The sequence below is a fragment of the Linepithema humile genome, chromosome 5 (assembly GCF_040581485.1).
Source record: "Linepithema humile isolate Giens D197 chromosome 5, Lhum_UNIL_v1.0, whole genome shotgun sequence".
In the NCBI taxonomy this organism is placed as follows: domain Eukaryota; kingdom Metazoa; phylum Arthropoda; class Insecta; order Hymenoptera; family Formicidae; genus Linepithema; species Linepithema humile.
This window is the reverse complement of record NC_090132.1, coordinates 1783386-1805441: the sequence shown is the minus strand read 5'-3', so window position 1 is coordinate 1805441 and position 22056 is coordinate 1783386. Positions and strand designations below refer to the sequence as shown.

Below are 22056 nucleotides of genomic sequence, written 5' to 3'. Positions count from 1 at the left end.
GATATTTAATTATTAGTTAAATTAAATTGATAAGGTAATTGATTTTTTAAAATTTTTTAAATAATAATTTTCAAGAAACTTTCAAAAAGGTCTGCAAATTGTATTAAAATTTTGTCAATACTTTAACATTGTTAGAATCAGCTTAAATATATATAAGCATGTGACAAGAGATTGTGCGATCCAAAAGTTCAAGGAGGGTCATGTGATTCGATAAATAAAAATAGACAAGTGTACAGTAATAAATATTTTATTTAAATCGTTGGATTTAATCACATTAGTCAACTATTGATATTTAAAAAATATATACAAAAGATATTTACAAACAAACAATTGAACGATCGCTTTACTGCATTTGATACAAAAATAAACGCGTCGTTACGTTTCTTCCTCAGAATTCCAATTTTCTATTTTACGACACGTTGTAGCAATCGTAAAAATAACGGAGTTGCGCAACACTCAGGAAAATACGCAAACGCAAAGAAAAGCGACGTTCTCTCACATTTGCGCGTGGAAGTTTCGCGACGCGCATTTACGAATTGACGGACAACATCCTCAAATCGATTTCAGATCCGTCGCAGATTTGCTTCAATCGCGAAGCGGGGAATAAAATTTTTTTCGTTATACAATTTTATTGCGATATGCTGTCATTTATACAATCGATAGATTACGCATATATTAAATTTTTTAATTATATTCTATTTCGGTTCTATCGTTATGCTTTTGGTCGATCAAATACGAATAAAATCAATGAGTAAGATTTCTTCTCAGTATCACTTTTCTCATATAGCAAAATATATGGTTCCAAGGATGTCCGCTTAATGTATCCTTAAAGATCTTTGGACGGTTAGCTTTAATCTATAATACGATGTAGCGCATATATCTGCAATGATTAATTATCCATTCATTAGTTTGATGATTGTAATGGGATATTTTTTAGAATACATGTGGATGTCCTTGGAATGTCTCTTAAACCTCTTCAATATTTTATTGGAATTTCCTTCGCGTTACTATGGCGTATTGCAAAAAATGAAACATATTTTTTTCTTGTTTCAAGACTGATGTGAAAAATATCTGTCACATACTTTTAACAAGCTCTAATTTTGTATGAATAAAACTGTTTAATTGTATTGATTGTATTTCTTTCCTTTTGGAAGGAAAAATTCTAAATATTTTTAGATTTTTATATGGAAATATACTATTCAGGATGAATTTTTGAGAAGTGCTGTTAAAAGTTTTACCAAAATTTTAATTAAAAGTTTTAGTAAACTTTTAATATCACTCGGATGCCCTATAATATTTTTCGACGCTCTGAGCAAACCAGGATATCGTAGAAATATCCTATATTAGAGCGAACTGGTCCAATAATTATATTGCCATTAGTCTTTTGCACACAAAGCAACTGTATATCTCTTTCATGCATTGTCCAATAAAACACTTCTGTGTGTAGTAAAATTATCGTCGCTTTAGTTGTGCATGTTATATATAATGTGTTTTTGTTTCTTTTGATTAGCAGCGTGATATGGCGATAACGGTATGTGAGCCGCGGAAAATAACGTCGTTATCGCGCTCTCTCGAGTATAACCTAAATCATTTGAGGTATATTCTTTTACGTTATTTTATTTCGTTATCTCGTGCTTCGCGTTCTTTGGTCTCTCGCACTTTCTTTGGTTTCTCCTGCTCGCTTAAACATTACAGGATGTCATTCGTAAGCCGTTTCTTATGTTCAAATCACGCCGACATGGCTTTGCATCGACTCTATTTAATATTAATCTCTATTTAATATTGAGATACATGTATCACATTGAATATCATATATAAATTTTCATGTACACAAATATTATGAGACATTTTACGTGTCGTTATAAATTTCAATAGTGATCCATTTATTGCTTAAAACCTCATTTGTCGGTGACGGTGATTATCTTTTTCTAAGTGCAGAATAATATTCGGTGTATGAAACAATTAGATGTAATTATCATCTACATTTCAGGATAACTCTAGAAATTTTTCATTATTACAGTTTTCAATTATCAATTTATGATATACCTCACAGGATCTCACTTTATATAATCTTTTATCATTGAAATCTTTTTAATTAGTTAGACACACGTATCAATGCAACAAGTATGATAAGAGAAAACGGCTTGCGGCAACACCCTGCATAGACGATTTATCGACCGGGAGATACACGGCTTAATCATTATAATTACGTCGAATCATCGTTCGTCCTTTGTCACAAACTAGTGCTTTCCTCTTCCGTAGAATCCGCTCTTTCCAGCACTCCCTGCTCGTCGACGCCCACGAAGTATGTCGTGACCTCTCCCTTTGGCTTGACGTACGTCTCGCCGCGTAGATGACACTTGACATCTTGCTGTTCCAACACGGCAGCCGTATCTGCTGTTACCTAAGCCGAACGCAGATGCGGTTTGTACAATCCATTTCATTGCGTGAGTTTATATGTTTAAATTTTCGTCAGAATGTTACTTGTATTTTGCCTGGTAACCCGGTGGTGTCCATCCGAGATGCCATGTTCACTGCGTCGCCCCAAATATCGTAGAGCGGCTTTTGAGCTCCTACGACGCCGGCCGTTACTTCTCCGTGAGAGATTCCGATTCTTAATCTGCAAAATTGTATGAAATTTCAATTTTGGTTATTAATAATTTCTCGGAGCTCCGTTCAAGCTCGCAACACTGTCCTTGAATCTTGGCGTTCGTTGGAGCTTCTTTACAATTTCGCGCTCCTTGCGTGCCTGGAATCACTCACTTGTAAGGTTTCGATGTGGTGAAAGATCTGGCATTCATTTTGTCGAGTACCGACATCATTTGTACGGCAAATTGCGCCATCACCTTGACCACATTGTCGCTGTAACTCTCGTCGCTCTCGCTGCTATGCGTGGAATCGCGTCGGCTCGCTTCCAATCCGCAGGCTGCCATGTACGTTGTTCCTAAACGAAAATTATGATAAATAAATGTTATATTCTCTCGTAGATATTACGCTACTGCGTTTATAAAATTTACTAAACTAATTTTCGAAATAATTAAACAAAATATATCAATTTGTAATGTCGTATTAATTTGTCGTATTAATCTGCTTTAAAATCACTTTTTATATCAATTAAATAAAGAAACTCTCAACGTTGTCTAGAATCAATTCGTAAATATTAATCATTTTTTATAAAATTATTGATTTAATCCTCACCGGCAATCTTTATCTTCTCTATACGACATACAAAGCAGGGTTCGAAGAGTAGTTTGTCGAATTCGCAAATGATCTCGTTCAGATCGATCAAGATGTTACTCTCATCGATTGATAGTTCTGTCAGAGAGGCGAACATCACGGCGACATTGCTGTGCGCTTCATGATAAGGTTCATTTTCTTCGGTTCGGTTCATGTTCAAGTAAAACTCCGCTATAATCATGCAAATTGCGAAATAAGTCTCGTGTAATGATTATTCTCAGATTACCAAGTCTTATATTATATTTCAAGTAGGGATACCGAATCTATGGCACGCGAGGAAATTTTGTTGGCACGTACAAGATTTGTTGTATGAAATCAATATTTTTATTTTTTAAAATCATCTAATTAAAAGTAATATTTATAAATGTAACAGTTTAAAAAATTTGAATAAAAATTGAAATTATGAATGCATTACCAATATTGTTAAAAATAATACTGTTCTTAATTTGTTAAAAATTTTTTTTTTTTTTTTAATATTGTTGGCACGCCATCTATGTATATTTTTTAATTTTTTGGCATAAAAAGGTTCGCCATTCCTGATTTCAAGTATTACGTTACATTGCGAAATTTAATCTTGCTACATTTTTAATTCCAATTTTCTTGACTGCTACAGGTATCCTCGTCGCGCGTTAATCGATAGATTGAGAATTGTAAAAATGCATAAAATATTTATGGAAACATACCAACGTGTTCCGGCAAAATATTACGCAGTAGAAGCTTGTTGGCGTTTCTCGTGTGAAATGCTTCGTCCTGCTCCTTCGTCAGCTGACGTTTCCATTGGTAATCCAATCTACTCAAGTACCCTGCCTAAACGAATATTCGTAACTCGTTAATAGAACGGCAACAGAAGAATTTCACGCGAATACAATTTCACCGACTCACCTGTCGATCGATAAGATGTAAAGAAAACGTGAGAAACACCACGCACAATATATGCGCTATTCTTGAGTCTAAGTGAGGATTCCACGTTTCGCTTGGCTGAAAGCACATAAAAATTTTATTTTCTGCCATTGATTATTTTAGCGAATAATCGTGTAAATATAGTGAGATATTGTGTGGCGACGCTTTCTAATTAATTAACTTTATAATGAGGGAAAAAAGGTGCGCAAGAATACCTGAAATATATTAGATCGATATTCCCAAACGTTCCAAGCGTAAAAAGCTACCACGCAAACGCCTATCACAAATTTGAAAGCGTAGTGGATTCTCAGGAAGAGGAAGCTCGTGATGATCGCTAACGAGCAGGTTTCCGTCATTTGCTGCGAAAGGAAAACCGGCGACTTACAGAAATGTCGAAACCACTGAGACTGATAAGCTTGATGTCAATGAGAGAATCTACACTGTGTACCTACTAAATAATCTTACCCAAGGTGTTGCTATGCATCCTAAGTTGAGCGCGTCGATTTCCGACATACTGATTACTAGGCTGTTATTTCTTGAATCCGTGTTCTTACATTCAAACTGAAAAAAGTTGCAGTTCTTTAATTGCATTGGAAGACGAAAGTTCGACGTGCAAAAGTAAAACAAAAATTTCTATCTTCTAATTTACAACGAATAAATTATTATCAACGATAATTTTCAGGGGAAGAGAGTTAATTTTGCGGAATCTAATTTTTGCACGCGGATGTAAATAAAATATCGCCGACGGCGAAGGATTAATCAGAAAAAATTCTTACAAGCATATCGAAGGTGGCGCATGCCGCCAGCATTATCGTGATCACCAGGTACAAGATCGTTCTCAGAAGAGCGCTCCACACAACCTGCGTCGGATTAAGATATCAAAGAGTAAATAGATAAATATCGCAGCATAAAAATATATCGCGGCGTGTAATAAGTATTAAGCAACAGCACGTTCACCTTCACGCTTGTCTGGTAGAAAAAATAGAGCAGTTTGTTTCGCGGTTGCGGAACGTGTCCTTCGTGCTCATCGTGCGGGTCCTTGCAGCGGTTCCACATGTAGTGCATCCACGTGAGAGGTATCAATGCTATTAGAAACATCATTGCCGATGAATAGCCGACGATTGTGCTCAGATTCCATCTAAAAATTTAATGACTTTTGCACTCTCGTCGAATTAACACTTGCTATTTAACTATTGCAGACATGTATTTGCGATGCGACATACTGGGAGAGCATAACCATGGGTACGAGACACATCGTTCCCATAAAGATTAACACGAACACTGAGCAACCTATGTAAAACTTGAAAAGAGGATCCGGTTCGCGTAAAAATGGAATCTCCCAGTTCCATTCTCGAAATGTCAGAAAAAGTGGATTTATGTGCTCCCATTTACACCATTGTCTACGAAAGAGACAGAGTATAGTTTTACAAGTTTATCATTTTTTATTACGAAAAATTAATTAAATCAACAAGTATTATTTCAACAATTAAATTTTTGAGAAATCAAGAATCAATTCTACAGACAGGAAAATAAGAACTTGAAATAAATGAAAGAAAGAGACATCAAACTTGGAGTATACTCACTCCCATTTGCTGAGCGGCATCTGGTTAATAGCGTTCTCCATCTCGGCGTCGGCCGCTTTCAGCATCAGATGATAGTCCCGCAGACAAGAATCCATGAAGTGTGTTCTCCGTCTGTAAGTGGTCGCGAAAACATCCGCCTGACTGTTCACCGTCAGTTTTGTCCTGGAGATGGTACTCATGGCGGTATTGGAACGCCCGTTGCAAAATTTGACGTAATGCTTGTTGGACAACGAGTATGACAGTTGCGGCGAGTCCGAATTAACTTTCAAAATGTTCTCGCTGTTCTGCAACAAAGTTCGCCTGTCAACAATGCGAAACACTTAAGAGGAGTTGATTCGATTGGAGGACAATCGAGAACCAGTGGCGTAAGAGTGTTTATTCGATATTAGACGTGTGTTTTTGTATCACAAAGAAGCTATGAAGCACACAGTTTGACATGCAAGTGACAAATATGTAGAAACATTCAAGGATTTATTAAGAGTTTCTCGTGAATGCAGATCAATAACTGGATCTACGGATTTTCATAACGTAATATTTATAGGCATAAATTTGGAAAAGTATATAACGTTAAATACGAGTTATAATTTTCCTGCGCCACTGGGAGACACGCACCGCGACGGCGACGGCGTCAGCGTCGTTTCCGGCAAGGACGGGGTGATGAGATAGCTGCGTATCCCGTATTTTCGCAGGACCTCGTCGTCCAGCCTTTCGACCGGAACGCAATTGTAGTCGCTAGCGTTCACTAGATCGAGTGTTTGCTGGGTCACGTGAACCTTGCCGGGTTTTCCCGTCTGCTCCATTTTATTTGCTATCACCACGTCGCGCGACCAAACGTCATACTGCCACTTGTTCGTGCCTAAGATTCCGGATATTATGTTGCCCGAGTGCACGCCGATCCTCATGTTAACATCCACACCGCTTTCGCGATAGACTCGTGCTCTTACCTCGTTGATAATTCTTATCATGTCGAGGCCTATGAATTGTAATCAAAGTGAAATTAAGTCACAGATTCTTTTAATTTCTAAATTGTGCGATAAATATTTGAAAATATTTTAATAATAATGATTAATATAATATACTGAAAAAGCACGTGTGCTACTTGTAATTCCATGATTCTCTGTCAGAACAGATTTTTTAATAAAACTGAAAATTTTGATTTTCCGCTTGTTTAAGAATTTGAGAAAAAAAGCGCTTACGGATATAATACGTAAGTGTATTTTATAAACACTTTAAAACTATCTACTCAATTTATGCATAAAAAAATCATTAAATCTCTCAATTCTAATTTTAAATTCTTAAAAATTTCAAATTTTGAATTTTTACCGTTACATTAGTTTACAATTATTTTTTCGTTTGTTGTTTCTCACAGTTTTTGCATTTATAAATTTTTACCAATTAATTACATGTAATCGAATGCAAAAATAAACTGTCACTCACCAAGATCGACGCAGCTCTTGGCGTGTTGCGAATTCGGCGTGGGCACGCCGCTTACGCAATAGTAGCAATCGCCCAAAAATTTGATTCTCAGTACATTGTGCCTCTCCGAAGCTTCGTCAAAACTGCCGAATAGATCATTCAAGGTCTCCACGAGTTTTCGGATCGGTAATGTTATGGTCAGTCCGGAGAAATTCACCACGTCCGCGTACAAGATGCTCACGTTGTTGTGGGTCTCCACACATAAATCGCTGAAAGATGATAAATTAATAAGCATTTGAACAATCGCTTTTTTGTGAGATATCTCGAAATACCGTTTGTCGTAAAAATACCTGTGCGGCCTGCCTTTCGGCGGAGGGCTTTTCTTGTGCTCTTCTATGAACTTGAAGATGTCCCTGAAGTCTTTTTTTATCCTTGCTACTATATGTTGCGGCAAAATACTGCGCGTTAATTGCTCCTGGAAATATTAACAATTATTGTGAACTATAGAACTCAACCATTCGATCAATTAGATCGTCAGATCTAGTTTTAATGCATTGGATTTTTCAATTTTTGCATCTGTCCTTGTATTTGTCAAATTTTTATATTTTTCGATATTTACAAACCTTTCAGACTTTATTCATGCAAAATATACAGTTTCTTTAAAGGAAAAAACATCGTTTTTCAACTTACTTCTTGATCCTTCTCGTAATTGAGCCTGAGCGTGGATTCGACGCATTTTCGACGATCTAGAAAGGAGCGCCTGATAACGACCTCGTTCATAAATCTAAAGTAGAGCCCCAGACAGTTCACGCACGCGAAGTATAACGCGTCGGTGAGGATCTGCGATTGGACAAAAAGGAGAGAAAAACATGTCGTTCCGTTTTCTCGTTCAATTTCAGGCGATTGCATCGCCGCACCGGCACCGAAGGGCTTACCTTGGTAATGCAGTCGGACGTGTTGTTGTAGGTGACTAGCCACAGGGTCGCCAGGTAACATGTGGTGGCAGTAAAGCCGAGTACAAAAGCGTGTGAATTCTTCGTGATCGGTAGAAACACGTAGCACGCTAGGAGAGCGTGCGTCGCGTATGCCGGTCTGGAAAAAAAAAAGGAGAAATAGATGCTGCTGCATATGCACACCATATATGGCACGGGAGTGACTTCGACTTCACAAATGTATGATTATTAATGGAAATTGGAAGAGCTAAAACGCAATCGCACTCGTCACATGGCACGTCTCAAGCTAAATGAGAAAAAAAATGCGACCGCGCGAGGCGATTAGTAGAAACTGTAAAAAGCGCGCGCCTGTACGTGCATTAAGAATGAATTTCAATCTTTATGCAACGCTTATTATACGGTAAAAAAGTGTTGTAACTGCCTTGCGTTGAAAAGCGTTCAGTTAACGACAAATTATACTTCAAATCAAGTCGCTTCTTAGAAATGTTTTTCTTTTTTTATAAATACCTTATCCATTGTACAATAGCGACGCTCTGGTTTACTATCGCGAATTTTTAGCATCTTAGCAATCCATTAGCGTATCACGATTGCGCGAAAGATCATTTAGTATCCGACTGTGCATTAGAGATTGAAAATTGCCCGAATAAAGATTAAAATTTAAACAATCGGATGATCCCAATCTTGACCAGCTTTGTCCCGATTGGCCGAATTCCAATCTTCCATTCGCAATCCTCAATTTCCGATGAGTCTGATTACGCGACGGACACGTGGCGTAACACTTGGCTAGAAAAATATTTTACTTCGATTGGCAATTGTTATTGTTTGCGGCGTGCACCGATGCAGATAAATTTATCAGTATTATCAATGAATTGCAATATCAATCACTTTCCTCGCGTTATACCGCGTGGATAAAAGTGTTCATCGTTATCGCTGATGAATATTTACGCGTTTCGCCACGTAATTATCGCGAAATAAATTGTTTGTTAAATAAACATTCGCTACTGGGAAAGCGCTTAGTAAATTCGACGAAGGTTAGCAATAATAATCGGACACGCGGCCTCGCGGTTATTCATTCGTTTTCCGGTGAAGTTATCAGTACCTTATCGACGGTATATTCTCGTAGGCGAAGGTGTAATACAGAGGTATGGCCACGTCACCGATGACCAGAAGGATAACGATCAGCCAGGATAGCATAATTGGCAAATAGGTGTTTCTGGCAATGATCTTCGATTTGAACGACAGAGCGATCATAGGACACAGCAAAGCGCCCACGGTGCAATAAGCCACGATATCCCTCCAGCATTCCTTCATTTTGACCTTAAATTAAAAAGGGAGAGCTAATTTAATCATTCTATTATCAACGTCCCTTCCTTGTAATCTTTTCAAAATTAGCAACTGAACAATTATCCTTATAAAATATAAACTAAGGAATTTAATACTTTAAGATCTCTCGTCTGAGAAAAGAAACTCGTCAAAGATAGCTAATTATAATTATACTTTATCTCATCAAATTTGTATTGAAAAAAAAATCTTACATATAAATTAGCTTTGATGGAAAGAATTTTTTGTATTTTAATCTAATCCTGACAAAGCACTCACTGAAGTTAAACACATCTTGTTACATAAAATGGAATATTGTGTAAATATCCTTGATAAATAAATGATGAGCTTACCACTGCAATCAGAGTGAAGCAATATGTAAGTCCGAGCAACAATTGCAGCAAAATGAATATCGAGAGATAACCATATTGTAGCCTCCTCTGATAGATCGTGTACAGCTTTTCCAAGTTCTTATATTTGAATTGTTTCTAAAAGCAAAGGCTTGTAGTCAAATCGATGAATTACGATAGATAAACGCAATATTTTACATATTCGAGACGTAAAAAAGTTTTTATTGTGATAAAATTATACATATAATCGTCAATCTTATAGATATGTCAAAGACTCTTTAAAGTTTTATTTCTAAAGAAGTTAAAAAAGTTACTTTGTTTTAGTTCGTTTCGCATTTTATTTTATTATGTTTATCACTTTAGTGTAAAATGAGAGAATTTTATTTGCAAAATAATTTTTCAATTTTTAATTATAATGTTTTTAATTTAACTTTTAGATTAAATCTTTGTTTGTAAAAAAGTAATTATAAATTAATTTAAAAAATGTGCTTTGTACTCTCGTTATAAAAAGAATTCAGCAAAAGCTTTTAGTATTATTGTACCAGATAGATATATAATGTATAATAATTAGCTCTCTAATTAAATGCGAAAATAATAAAGCAAAAATTATATATGTTCATTGAAAATAGATTTTACACACACACACACAAGTAATATATTCTTTATCTCTTCACATAATATTTCTTTGTTTTATTTTGCACATTATGCTATAAATTTATCGGCGTATGTACTATTGTTTTATAACACAATGATTATTGGTCAATATAGATTAAAAAAGGAGAATATCGGCGTTGTCCGAAACATAAACTCCAATGTTCCGACTTGTTTCAGCGAATATTAAGCAAGATGAGAAAATATTTGCATAAGAATTATTTTTTGTTTTATCAGCAACGAAAGCTTTTAACGTACATTTTTTCTCTCAATTTTGCAACAAGTGATAATGTTCATCAAAGTTCCGCTTTAGTGAGTGATGACATACATCAGAGCGAAGATGTCCTTTTATATCGAAGCAAGAATCTGCTTTTATATCAGTATTTGTTTAAATTGCTGTGGCACTTTTTAAATGTATGAAAAACATACATTACATCGCTTTTATATTATACCAATTATATGACTAAATTTTCATATCAAAACAACACAGCCGCATAAACAGAGGTGTTATTTTTGAAGAATCTCTCATCTTTATTTTTCAACGTTTTCACGCATTCTTTGTTGAAATAAAATTTATATTTCGTTCAATGTGTTTATCGCTTGCAAAACTAAGGATTTAAGAGTAAATTGGCTCATTGACTAATTGGCCAACTGATAAATTATCAAATTGGTAATTAGTCATATTCTCATTCACTTTTGTTCACTTTTATCTCATATAATTTCACGAGATAACGCGCACGATAAGTCGTTAGAAACATGACGCAAGATTAAGATTCCACCTTTCAACCCTTCCGCCTGAGAAATTTGTTCACTCGAAGCAAGACTTTTTTTTTACAACACGTCCGCCTGCGCGACGGCCGCCGGTGATCTGATAATCGCGTGTGTGGCGCGTGGTGCGCGTAAATTATATGGCTATGCTCGTTAAAACGATAAGCCGCATCCGTCATCAGGCGCAGACGCGCGGTCTCGGCTCCTTTAGCATATATGTATGTGTGTACTGTGTGCCGTGGTATGCATCGCAAGCTCCTGTTGGATTTGCACAACTTCAGCATGCCGGAATCGTAGTTGCAATTAATTATATGCGCATAGAAAACCGCATTCAACGTAAGTTGTTTATTTAATTGTTTTTTATGACACGCTTATGTTTCAAATGTATTTGCAAAGAGTGCCGCGTATATACGTGCAGTCTTGCTCTATTCTCTTTCCTTCGCGTGCATAAAGAAGCCCTCTAATACGAAAAAAGCACGGTATTCTATGAATATACTTGTACAATTTTACAATCTGTACGAATTGTTCAACACATGCGACGTTCCTTTTGCAGGAAATCATCACGTCTTTGGTGGGAGTCTCCCGAATTGTTTTACAGAAAATTAGAACGCATCGAAGATATGCAATCACATTTCTTGAAGCAGGAATGAACTTCTCATCCGTCAATTATTTTATAATAAAATTATGTAAGCGGAATGAAATTTTGCTTCACAGCGCGAGATGTTTGACGTGGAGCTTTCGACGTATCTGCGTGATGGCATTTCCTTTTTAATAATTTTTTCGTGACATTTGTCTTTGAAGTTAAAAATCATTGATGGCCAACGACACTGAGATAACGACGTACTGTCAGCACGCAGGTTCACAGGACAGAAACATTTGTTGCTCCGCTTGCGATACTCACGTTCCGATTGGAATCCCGAGATTTCTGTCGTGATTCGAACTAAGGTACGACTTCTCGCGCGCGATGCGACCACGCCCGTCGAAAAATCGCCCTCCATCTGAAGTACAACGGTTAGGACAAGGTGCACTTAAAGGCGCCTCCAATTGTAGCAGCAGCAGCATCCGGGGAGAAACGTGCTTCCGTGCTTTCGTCTCGCGCGTGCGTTCTGCCCGCTCGTTGCCATTCGCAGCTCGACGAATCTCTTTCTCCTTCTCGGCTCGCTGAATATTGATCTTCAATCTCGAATTCGCACAGCAGCTCTCCTTTCTACTTCTGTCTCTCTCTCGCTCTCGCTCTATTTATTTCTTTTCCTCTGCCTTTTGGTGTTGTCTGTCATCTTTCGCGTCTTTTTCATCTTTTATTTAAATCAAAGATATTCGGATTGTAGCAATAAGACGCATAAATAGTGTAAATTGGATCAATAAAATTTGTCAGAATTATAACTTTAATTAACTTTATACATTCTTATATTTGAGATATATTTTTAAATGGAAATATGTTTCAATTCAAGCTTTCAAATTTAAGTTTAGACCAAGGTTTGGAGATGATTTTAAAGATTGAGTTAGCAACATTTATAAATTATACAAAAAAGAAAAAGATAGTTGTACTACAGAACGGTGCTTTACAGTTTGGCTCCTCTTTTTTTGACTTGTTCTTCTATTTTTACTCACATTCTAATAGTCGTGCAATATATTAATATCACTTAATATTACTTCATGCTATTTAAGTTCTGTTGGCATAAATTAAAAACCGAAATAATTATTATAAATTTTTATAGCAATAAATATTAAATTTGTTGATTTTGTCGGCTCGCTTCTTTTTCGCTTTGAAGGATATCAAATCCATAATGAAACGAAGAGAGAGATATGAAAATGTCTGGAGTTTTTCGATGACAAATTTGTGGCAAATAGCGAGAAGCTTGCATACCAGTGTCAAACCAACTGGAATTATATACGTCGGCGATTAAATTGCTTTTTCTAACGCTCCCTTTATCAAATGCTGCTGATACGTGCCGATAAATATCTTGAAATCGCACTTGTTGCGGAGGAGGAAGTAAAAAGTTGCATTTTTCCATGTAAAAGGCGATAGGACTTCTTCCGGCTCTGGATAGTCTCTTGAAAAGTTCATACAGCGAGTCTGTACGAGCGTAATAGCGAACATCTTCCAGCGATTCAGATAAATCGATTGCCATTCGATAAGCATTTTCGCAGAATTATCTTTCCTTTTCTCATGCTCATGCCATTCTCTTCTGATAATAACTCCATATTAAAAATTCCTTTACAATCTTATTTTCTTCGCACATCATTGGATTAGCTGAAATTTCTTGATCGAAATTATATTTTGCGCAATCGTAGACACCCTAGTTGATGTTCACGAAAAATTAAATTCTATATTAAGTCCCAAATTTTTTAAAATTAATAATACATTGATTTCGATAACTCGGGTAATTAATTCCAAAATTAAAACATAATTATTTGTAATTATTTCTACATTTTTATTTATTTTACTTGTTTTATTATATTTTATGTATTTTTTATATATAAATTTTTATATATTTTATTTATCTTATTAAATTCTTAAACTGTCAAATAATAATACTTTGCAAATACAATACTTTTCATCATACATTGAAAATATTATTTGCATACTTACAAGATAAAATATTATTTGCATACTTATTTTAAAAACGAGATACTTTTGTAGAGAAATAAATAATGATACATTTAGAATAACAAAAATTTTAATCAAAAACTAATCAAAGATTTTTAACTATAAAATATATTTATACAATTCTGAGAGCTTAAAGATTCTGAAAATTATGAAATACTTAAGATGATAAAATTTTAAAGAAAAATTCTAAGAATATGGAACTTTTATATAAAGATAAGATAATAATTTACAAAATCAGAAATTTTATTTACCATTCTATATTAATTTCATGCTATTCCATATTAAATTTATTTTAATTTTCTATTCTATAGTAATTATTTTATTCAACAAACTTGTTTCATATTGTGCAAGAAATTTTTCAAGTTATGCTAGTAAAAAAAGAATATTATGACTTTAACTAATTACGATACAAATAATAGTATGCTTTTATCTCTTTTAAAATGCATTTCAATAGAAAACAAAAATAAGATTAGAAATAAATGAACGAGGAACTAAAAATAAGCTTGTTGAAGCTTATTCAACGTCGTTATTCCCGGGATTTATTAATTAAATATTCGCGTTTAGATGGTACTGATCGATAATTAATCGATTACTCACCCTCAGAGTGCACCACGTCCATTCGTCGAGGCTGTTAGGGGAGACGATGCGTTTGTCGTCCACTTTTTGCAAGGAGCTCAACGACGCTCGCGTCACCACGTCCATCTTCGGCCTGCTGCGGTGTTACGCGCCGTTTAACCGATCTCAAATCATCCTCGATGATAGTTGCAGCACGATGACAACGGCGATGACGGCGATGATTGCGATTTTACGGCTGTTGTACGCATCGCGACGACAGATCCGCGATGACACTGATCGCCTGAATCGCAATCGGCAAATGAATCACCCCGTGCGCTACCTGCGCCGATTCAGTCATGGTCACGTCAAGCCGAAGCTTTATCATGATAACAGAAATGGGCCACTCGAAACACTCCCCTGACTTTCCTACTTTATCATTTTCTCTCTCTCTCCTTCTCTCTCTCTCTCTCCTTCTCTCTCTCTCTCTCTCTCTCTCTCTCTCTCTTCTTTTTTCTCTCCCTTGTCTCTCTCTCTCTCTCTCTCTCTCTCTCTCTCTCTCTCTCTGTTGCTATAATTAACTGTAATGCACACTCCCGATTTTTTAATACAAACTCTGTCTGGTACATGGCGTTAATATTGATCGTGAACGATAAAGCGACAAGACGAACGACTAAAAAGCAACTTTATTTTTCCTGAATTATAACGTCCCGAAAAATTTACATGGACATTAAAGAGGAAAATACCAACAAATGCCTCGATAATAACGTATGTTTAATTGGAAACATTCACCGCTCGCAGACATTCCAGAGGAGGTTTACATTTCTCATTGGCGTCGCTATAAAATTGACTTTACATCGAGAAGTATCGATATTCATGTAATGCAACACACACACACACACACTATAATTTTCTTTTTCTTAAAGCAATAAATAATTAAATAAAAATCTGTAGTTACGCCTGAAGTGCTTTTGCAGTCTTGATAGATACAGGATGTCCCATTTTAAACGATCACCCTCCCCTCAAATTTTTTTGTTTTTAATTGTAGAAAGAAATGTTGTAGCCGAAAATTGCTTGGTCTGAAGAGGGACGAATAATGACGAAATCAATTTTCGGAAAAATTAATTTTCAAAGGTCACCTTCAATTTCTTAAATGGGATACCGTATTTTTAATAACAAATTCTTATAGTCAACATCGTGACGTTTCCAAAAATTTGTAATTTTTCAGATTTCTGTTGAAAACTCGTACAGATATTACATAAAATTTTCCGACATTGTCGGGATTAGAATTATCCAAGGTGTACCACGCGGAGATTGCATGGTCGGATTTACACCTCTTTCGTGTGCATGTGTGTGTGTGTGTGAGTGGATTTGTGGATGAATCGGTGGATGGGTATGTGAGATAATAGGACATATGAAGCCCGTGACTCGTCACTTTCACATTATTTTTAGAAACTAAACTTTTTCCAAACTATCATGTACTCTACTGCGTGAATAGATAAATAAATAAATAATCACATAATAAACCATAAAAATTCATAAACGTTTGAACGTGTCCATTTTTATTGATACACAGCTGAACTCAATATCAAAAATTCTCATTAACTCTCATTAAATAATTCTAGATATCAGAAAATTCGTAATATTGTATCTCCGCGAGTTCTCAATAGAAATATGAAAAATTATAGATTTTTGAAAACATCTCGATGTCAACTGTAAGAATCTACTGTCAAAAATAGAGCACTCCGTTTAAGAAATTAAAGGTGACTTTTACGTGAAGAATTGATCTTTTCGAAAATTTATTTCATCATTATTTAGCCCTCTCTAAACCATACAACTTTTGTCTAAAACAATTTTTTTTAAATTAAAAACAAAAAAGAATTTTAAGAGATGATTGTTTAAAATAGGACACTCTATTGATGTCGAATGGAGTCGAAAATAACCATTTTGTATTTAAACATTTTCATATTTTTGGGATTAAACGAGCAATCGATCCTCTTCAGAAATTAAACTCGACACCACCTAACAATAGAACTTTTAAGTATTTCATATTTAGAATCACAACGTGCCGTTCCGAAAATACAGTCATCGATCGCTGATATAAGATACATCGCAAGCAAAAATTTCTCCCTTGAATATTTATGTCATTCAAAATAGGAGACAACTGCATCACTTAATAATTGATATGTCAATAAAAATGTTAGAAAAATGCATTAAAAATAGCATAAAGTTAAAAACTTTTATCTTATCTATTTTTATTACGGATATTTGCAGCCACTTACAGCTCTACGAACAATTAACGAAGGTGCGGTTACTTTAAAATATTACGTATATAGGATAAAAATACATATTTGTTAAAGATAGTTCTTTTTTAGCCTCGATTAAATTAGCGAGCAAAGAAGCACGATAGGGATTTCCACTTTTATTTTTATATTTCTTGTCTGCGGTTTTCCTACTCGTTTTAAAAACCTCAAGAGAGTCAAAATTGAACGAGAAATTAAACAAGCATTTTTGGCAGATGATATATGGTTCTTGTAAAACTACGAGCCACTCTGTCCTTTTAATAGCCGACGCTATTACTGTTAAAGTGAATGGTATGCGACATTTACAACCTCTTCGATCTAGATTACTTTTTAAAATATTTTTTGGTATTACAAAAATTTGCTATAAACAATAATCTTTAAGATGACTAGGTTTTAATAAAAATTGTAAACATTTCAAATTTAATTTCTTTTTACGTTTCTGCTATTTAATTATGAGATATCGATCAAGTTATATAATTTTATTATGATAGTGCAATAGAAAGACGTAATCCAAAATTAGTAAATCACACTCGACTGCTAAAAGTGAAACCTATAATGGAATCAAGGAAGTATTGTTTCTAGTTAGCCATCGAAATTGGAACATTATTCGCTGGTCATCGCAAACGTTCTTATTGTCCGACGGCACTTTCTCCGGCGTATTCACGCTCGGTGCATTTTTTACTGCCTTGCAGCGCAACATGTCTTTAAGAGAGAATGACAGCCTACGTAGAAGATTTTACGTTTACCTATGCTTAAACAACTACGTATAAAAATCGACTAAGAGGCAATAATAATAGAGTGTCAGAATTGATGTAGTTGATTTATCGGAATTTAATGATTCTTGAAATTGATGACTATTGGATGGAAATTTATAAATAGTATGTATATGACGGTGTTTACACGTGATTTTGATGAGGTGTAATTGCGGAAATCGGCTGCTAAGTCAGCGACAACAATAGACGGTTAGACCTTGATTAATTTTTGAAGTATAAGTGGCTTGCTGGCTGAAACAGCTGTGTATAATGACGCTCGAGTTTATGTAGTGGTGTGCATGTGATTTTGGCAATCACGCTTCAGACGTAAGCGACGGCGAACTCTGTTAATTGCATCCTGCCGTTTCGCGCCCGAATCGCTCCTGCGACCAAATCGAGTGGCTTTTAATGATTAGCGACGAATAATTGTCGATCAAAACGGAAAGAATAAATATTAATCGATCGGTTATCTTACGCGGATGATTCAACCAAGAAGAATCTTAAGCTACGTATCGATCGTTCATTTACATGCCTTATTTTGATTTATTCCCATTAATCATTGGTTTGCTGAATTAATCAACGAATACTCATTAGCGTCACGCACAATGTTTAGTAAAGTGCTCGAAGTGCTTAAAACTTTATTGGCTGGTGAGAACTTGCAATTTTTTTCGAAATATGTATAAATAAAATTTATACATATTTCTTATTATTTCTTCTTATTTCATATTTCTTCTTATTTCAACAAAAAAGAGATAAAAATTAATAATCCGAGAAAATTTAAGCAAATTAAAAAAAAAAAATAATTTTTAGTATAAAAATTTTAAAATAAGGAGGTTCATGATTCTCATGAAAGTGGAATAAATTAAAATAGCCAGTTTAATATATAATGCCAAAAATTGTAAAAAGTTGTGGAAATGTAATATTTTTGCTAAAAAAGAACTTGACTTTAACTTTAAACTCATCAAAATTCGTTAAATTTGTTAAAATTAAAACGGGTTGTGCAGAGCAGAATCTTAATTGATCATTAATTCTTTGACGTCATCGTAAGCGCGCCTGTAAATAAATCGATTTCCGTTCACTGAACGCTCGCGCCGACCTTCACTTCTCTCAATACCCACCCAATCGGCACTTCCTTCACTTCCGGGCGAGAAATAATTGATAATTTTTTTACTTTCCGGCAAGATCGCGGAGCAGATGCGTAACATACGTTTTTTTTCCACAGATTGCGCACAATTCGGAGACGCGTGCAGCTCGTTAGCGCTTCGCGAAACAAACTACTTTCATCCAACGAGACCACTTTCCACTGCCGATATCGCGGCGATGCAGCAAGCTCGGCAGGTGTGACGTCGAGCGCGACATGGGTCGTACACCTACGGCTCCTTTTCGATTCGAGTCATGATGGAGGCCCCAAGGCCGGCATCGCATGCACGATATCGTTAACTCTTCTACTCGATTCAATGACACTTTTTACGACTTCCGCCGCGCCGTCTTGATCGAAAGGTCGGCCCGAAACGGGTAAATTAAATTTATCCGTGGAAATTCGTCCTCGATCAGGACAATTGACGGAGCATTATAACAGTCATTGCATGATCTTGAGAATGTTCGTCATTAAAATTAAAGCGGCAGATTGTGGAACGTTCTGTATATTTTAACTGCTCAAATGGTATCTTAATTAATTATTCTAAGCATCATTGCACACGCATCTGCCATCAATTTCCGAATGTTCGAAGCTCGATCGATCGATTTTTGGCGTTTTTACGTGCCGTCCTAGCTCATTAAATACTATAATTAATAATATAAAGATGATATCTAATTACAGTTGTTTTTAAAAATTTCACAAAAATACTCTCTAAAATAATCAAATAGATGCAATTTTTATTAATTTGGAACCTAAAAAATTATATTCATTCTCGCATATTTTAAGAATTACTTATTAGAGAAAAAACCGAAACTAACATGTTTCCTAAAGCAAGGCATATTCTTATTTGTCAGACTTTCTCAAAATTAATATAAATATAAACATAAGCATAATCTATTTAGTGAATTAATTCATTAAAAATCTATAATTTCTCATACATTTGTACGCTAAATCAGCTTGTATCGAGAATTTGTCCTTAACTTTAGAAAGTTTTATTTATATAATAAATTACGTCCAATCCAAAAAGCGATAAATATCTTTTTTGATAATATCAAATATAAGATTCTACATGCTTATATATATAAAATAACTTTCTAAAAATATTTTATTTTTATATATTTTTATCTGTATTGATTCTTCTGACACCCTTTAGAAATGTAATCGAATTACAAGCTTTATCATATTTTATGATCTATGACTAACATAAATTTGACTAAAAAACATTTAATATAATGCCTTGACATTTTATAAATAGATAATAAAAAGAAAAGAATATTGCTTAAGATTTTTATTTTTACAAAATAATTAAAAATTGCGTAATTTTATTTTCATAATTTTTAGTAAATTTGTATTATTTAACAATTTATCAAGTCTAAATATGTCCTATTAATTTTGAATACTAAAAATAATATTCGTAATTTTAAATATTTGCCAAACAATATAAGCATTCGTAGAATTGATTTTCTAATTATTTTGAGTGGTATTAAATATATAAACTCGGTAAATATCTGCTAAAATTTTTCTTTGAAAGAAAAAGATATAATTAAAAATTGAATACCAATATTGAAAAATAGTATCTATAATTTCAGATATCTGGAAAATATGGACATTTAAAGGAGCAGTTTCTTAATTGTTTCGAACAGTGTTATGAATGAAGACAGCACATGTTAATTTTTATCCTGTAGAACGTCATAGAAGATCAATCGAAAATGCGAAGGGTATGTTAACTATATCCAAATTGTTAATGACAATCGTCGCTGGACGCTATCTGATGTTTTCATATAGGTCTAATGTCAATTTTCATAGCCGTGTGATTTTTCATGTGAAAAAGCTAGACTGACCTCGATTGTTTGGTGTTAAGTGAAAGAACTGACGGCGTCATCGGTTTTGCATAAGAGCGTTATATACGCGGTGTTCACAATAATATATTAAGATTTTAGCAATTGATAAAAACGTGCTTTCATTGTTGTAAACAGTATATTACGATCAAATATATCCAAAATTCTTTAAAATATAAAATCCATTTCTTGGATCTCTAAAAATCTCATTGTCTATTTATGTGCACGTTATGCATATTTACATATATATATATGCGAAATGCGTGTGTTTTCCGTAATGATCGACGGTTTGATTAAAATAAATTGCATTTAAAAACATGAAGATACAACCAGTCGCGCTCCGAGCGATTGGAGGTTATTATCGCCTTCGATTCCAGAAAAAAATAAACGATAAAATATTCAGAGGTTTAAAAATTCAAATAATAAAAACGTCGATTCAAGATATTGTGTGCAAATTGGCACAAAATAAACTGAGCAGATGCACTGGTTCTGTTCGGATTAATTTCGAATCTTCATATTACACACAAACACACACAACACACATGCGCAAACACATACCTTTTTTAGAGCATTCTGCATACGGCTCTTTGCTCGCTTCTGGTCATGTATTTATTCTCGTATGACTCGGCCAAGGCTTATTTAATTAAACGTTTACCACTGATATCGACATTCCAGAATCTTATCAAACGCGAAAAACGCATAAAATCTCACCCGCCATCAATCTTTCAGCAAGCGTCTACAAGAGCGTTTCGCACTATTGAAATCCAATCACATTGCTAGACGCGGCATATGCGACACAAGAAAAAAAGAAAAAAGCGCGGGGCGTTAATTCACGACATCCGGCTGCTTTTGGCAGCTTACTGCGAGCCGCGACAATTTTTTGCAACGACTGTTCGCGAAAAAGCGCGAACCGTATCGTTCGACGGACACGTTAGATGGAAACTCTGGCGATCGCGACACGAGGCCAGTGTTTGATGGAAGCAGTCGATTGGCTGTAGAGTTATCTACTGTCTTTTGATAAAGCGATGATAGTGATCACGCACAGTGTTTGATGTATCAAAGTTGAATCACTATATGGAAATCCTGTTATCCCATTAGAAATTTTATTTTATCTTATGTGCGCTACATTAATGCAACTATGAAGGCATCAATGATCTACAGACGATCTACAGATACACAAGCTGTTTCTGTAGATATATTAACGATAGAATTTGCAGTTTTATGCCGATCGAATAATATTTTGACAATCCTCCTGATATCTTTGAATGCCATGTAAATCTTACATATTTGTTCTCTAAAAGTATTGTTATCTAACAGTACTTTTTATAGATGAATTAGAAATAATATAGAAAAGTAAAATTTAATTGAAAAAATATTTCGAACAAATTTTTATCATGCCATATTTATATATTTACAAATGCAATTTATATTTTTATCTACTTTTATACAAGTAGAAAAGTTTGAGTTTAGTTTTCCAACGTTAGAAATTGTTACTCCAGCTATTTTTATATAAAATAAATGGAAATGTGTATAAAAATAGATCAAATAAAGCGATTGATTCTTACAAATCTTATTTTTAACGATAATCGATCTATGGAACAAAGATAGTTAACAACAGCGTTACTATCTTAAGAGATGTATTTAAAGGTTAATATATTTTTATAAGTGTACTACAGGTATGCTA

At 34.7% G+C, this 22056-nt stretch overlaps 1 protein-coding gene across 6 annotated transcripts; it reads right to left on the bottom strand.

Moving 5' to 3' along the window:
* Positions 1-231: 231 nt before the first annotated feature.
* Positions 232-21932, bottom strand: LOC105675572 (adenylyl cyclase X E-like). 6 transcript variants are annotated; one of them, XM_012372823.2, is made up of 21 exons: positions 20931-21932; positions 14387-14684; positions 9763-9897; positions 9189-9406; positions 8072-8228; positions 7827-7976; positions 7487-7611; positions 7158-7405; positions 6333-6693; positions 5721-6020; positions 5361-5537; positions 5095-5275; positions 4914-4997; positions 4603-4698; positions 4353-4496; positions 4120-4215; positions 3921-4044; positions 3199-3408; positions 2764-2944; positions 2485-2620; positions 232-2404 (listed from the first exon to the last, which is right to left on the bottom strand). In XM_012372823.2, the coding sequence occupies exons 2-21, from the start codon at positions 14489-14491 to the stop codon at positions 2234-2236; spliced, it is 3399 nt and encodes a 1132-aa protein (XP_012228246.1). In that variant the 5' UTR covers positions 14492-14684; positions 20931-21932; the 3' UTR covers positions 232-2233. The 6 variants fall into 6 exon arrangements, with proteins under 6 accessions (XP_012228246.1, XP_012228244.1, XP_012228247.1 ...); XM_012372821.2 differs by having other exon boundaries at positions 14387-14645; XM_012372824.2 differs by lacking the exon at positions 20931-21932 and having other exon boundaries at positions 5721-5999; positions 14387-14822.
* Positions 21933-22056: the final 124 nt, after the last annotated feature.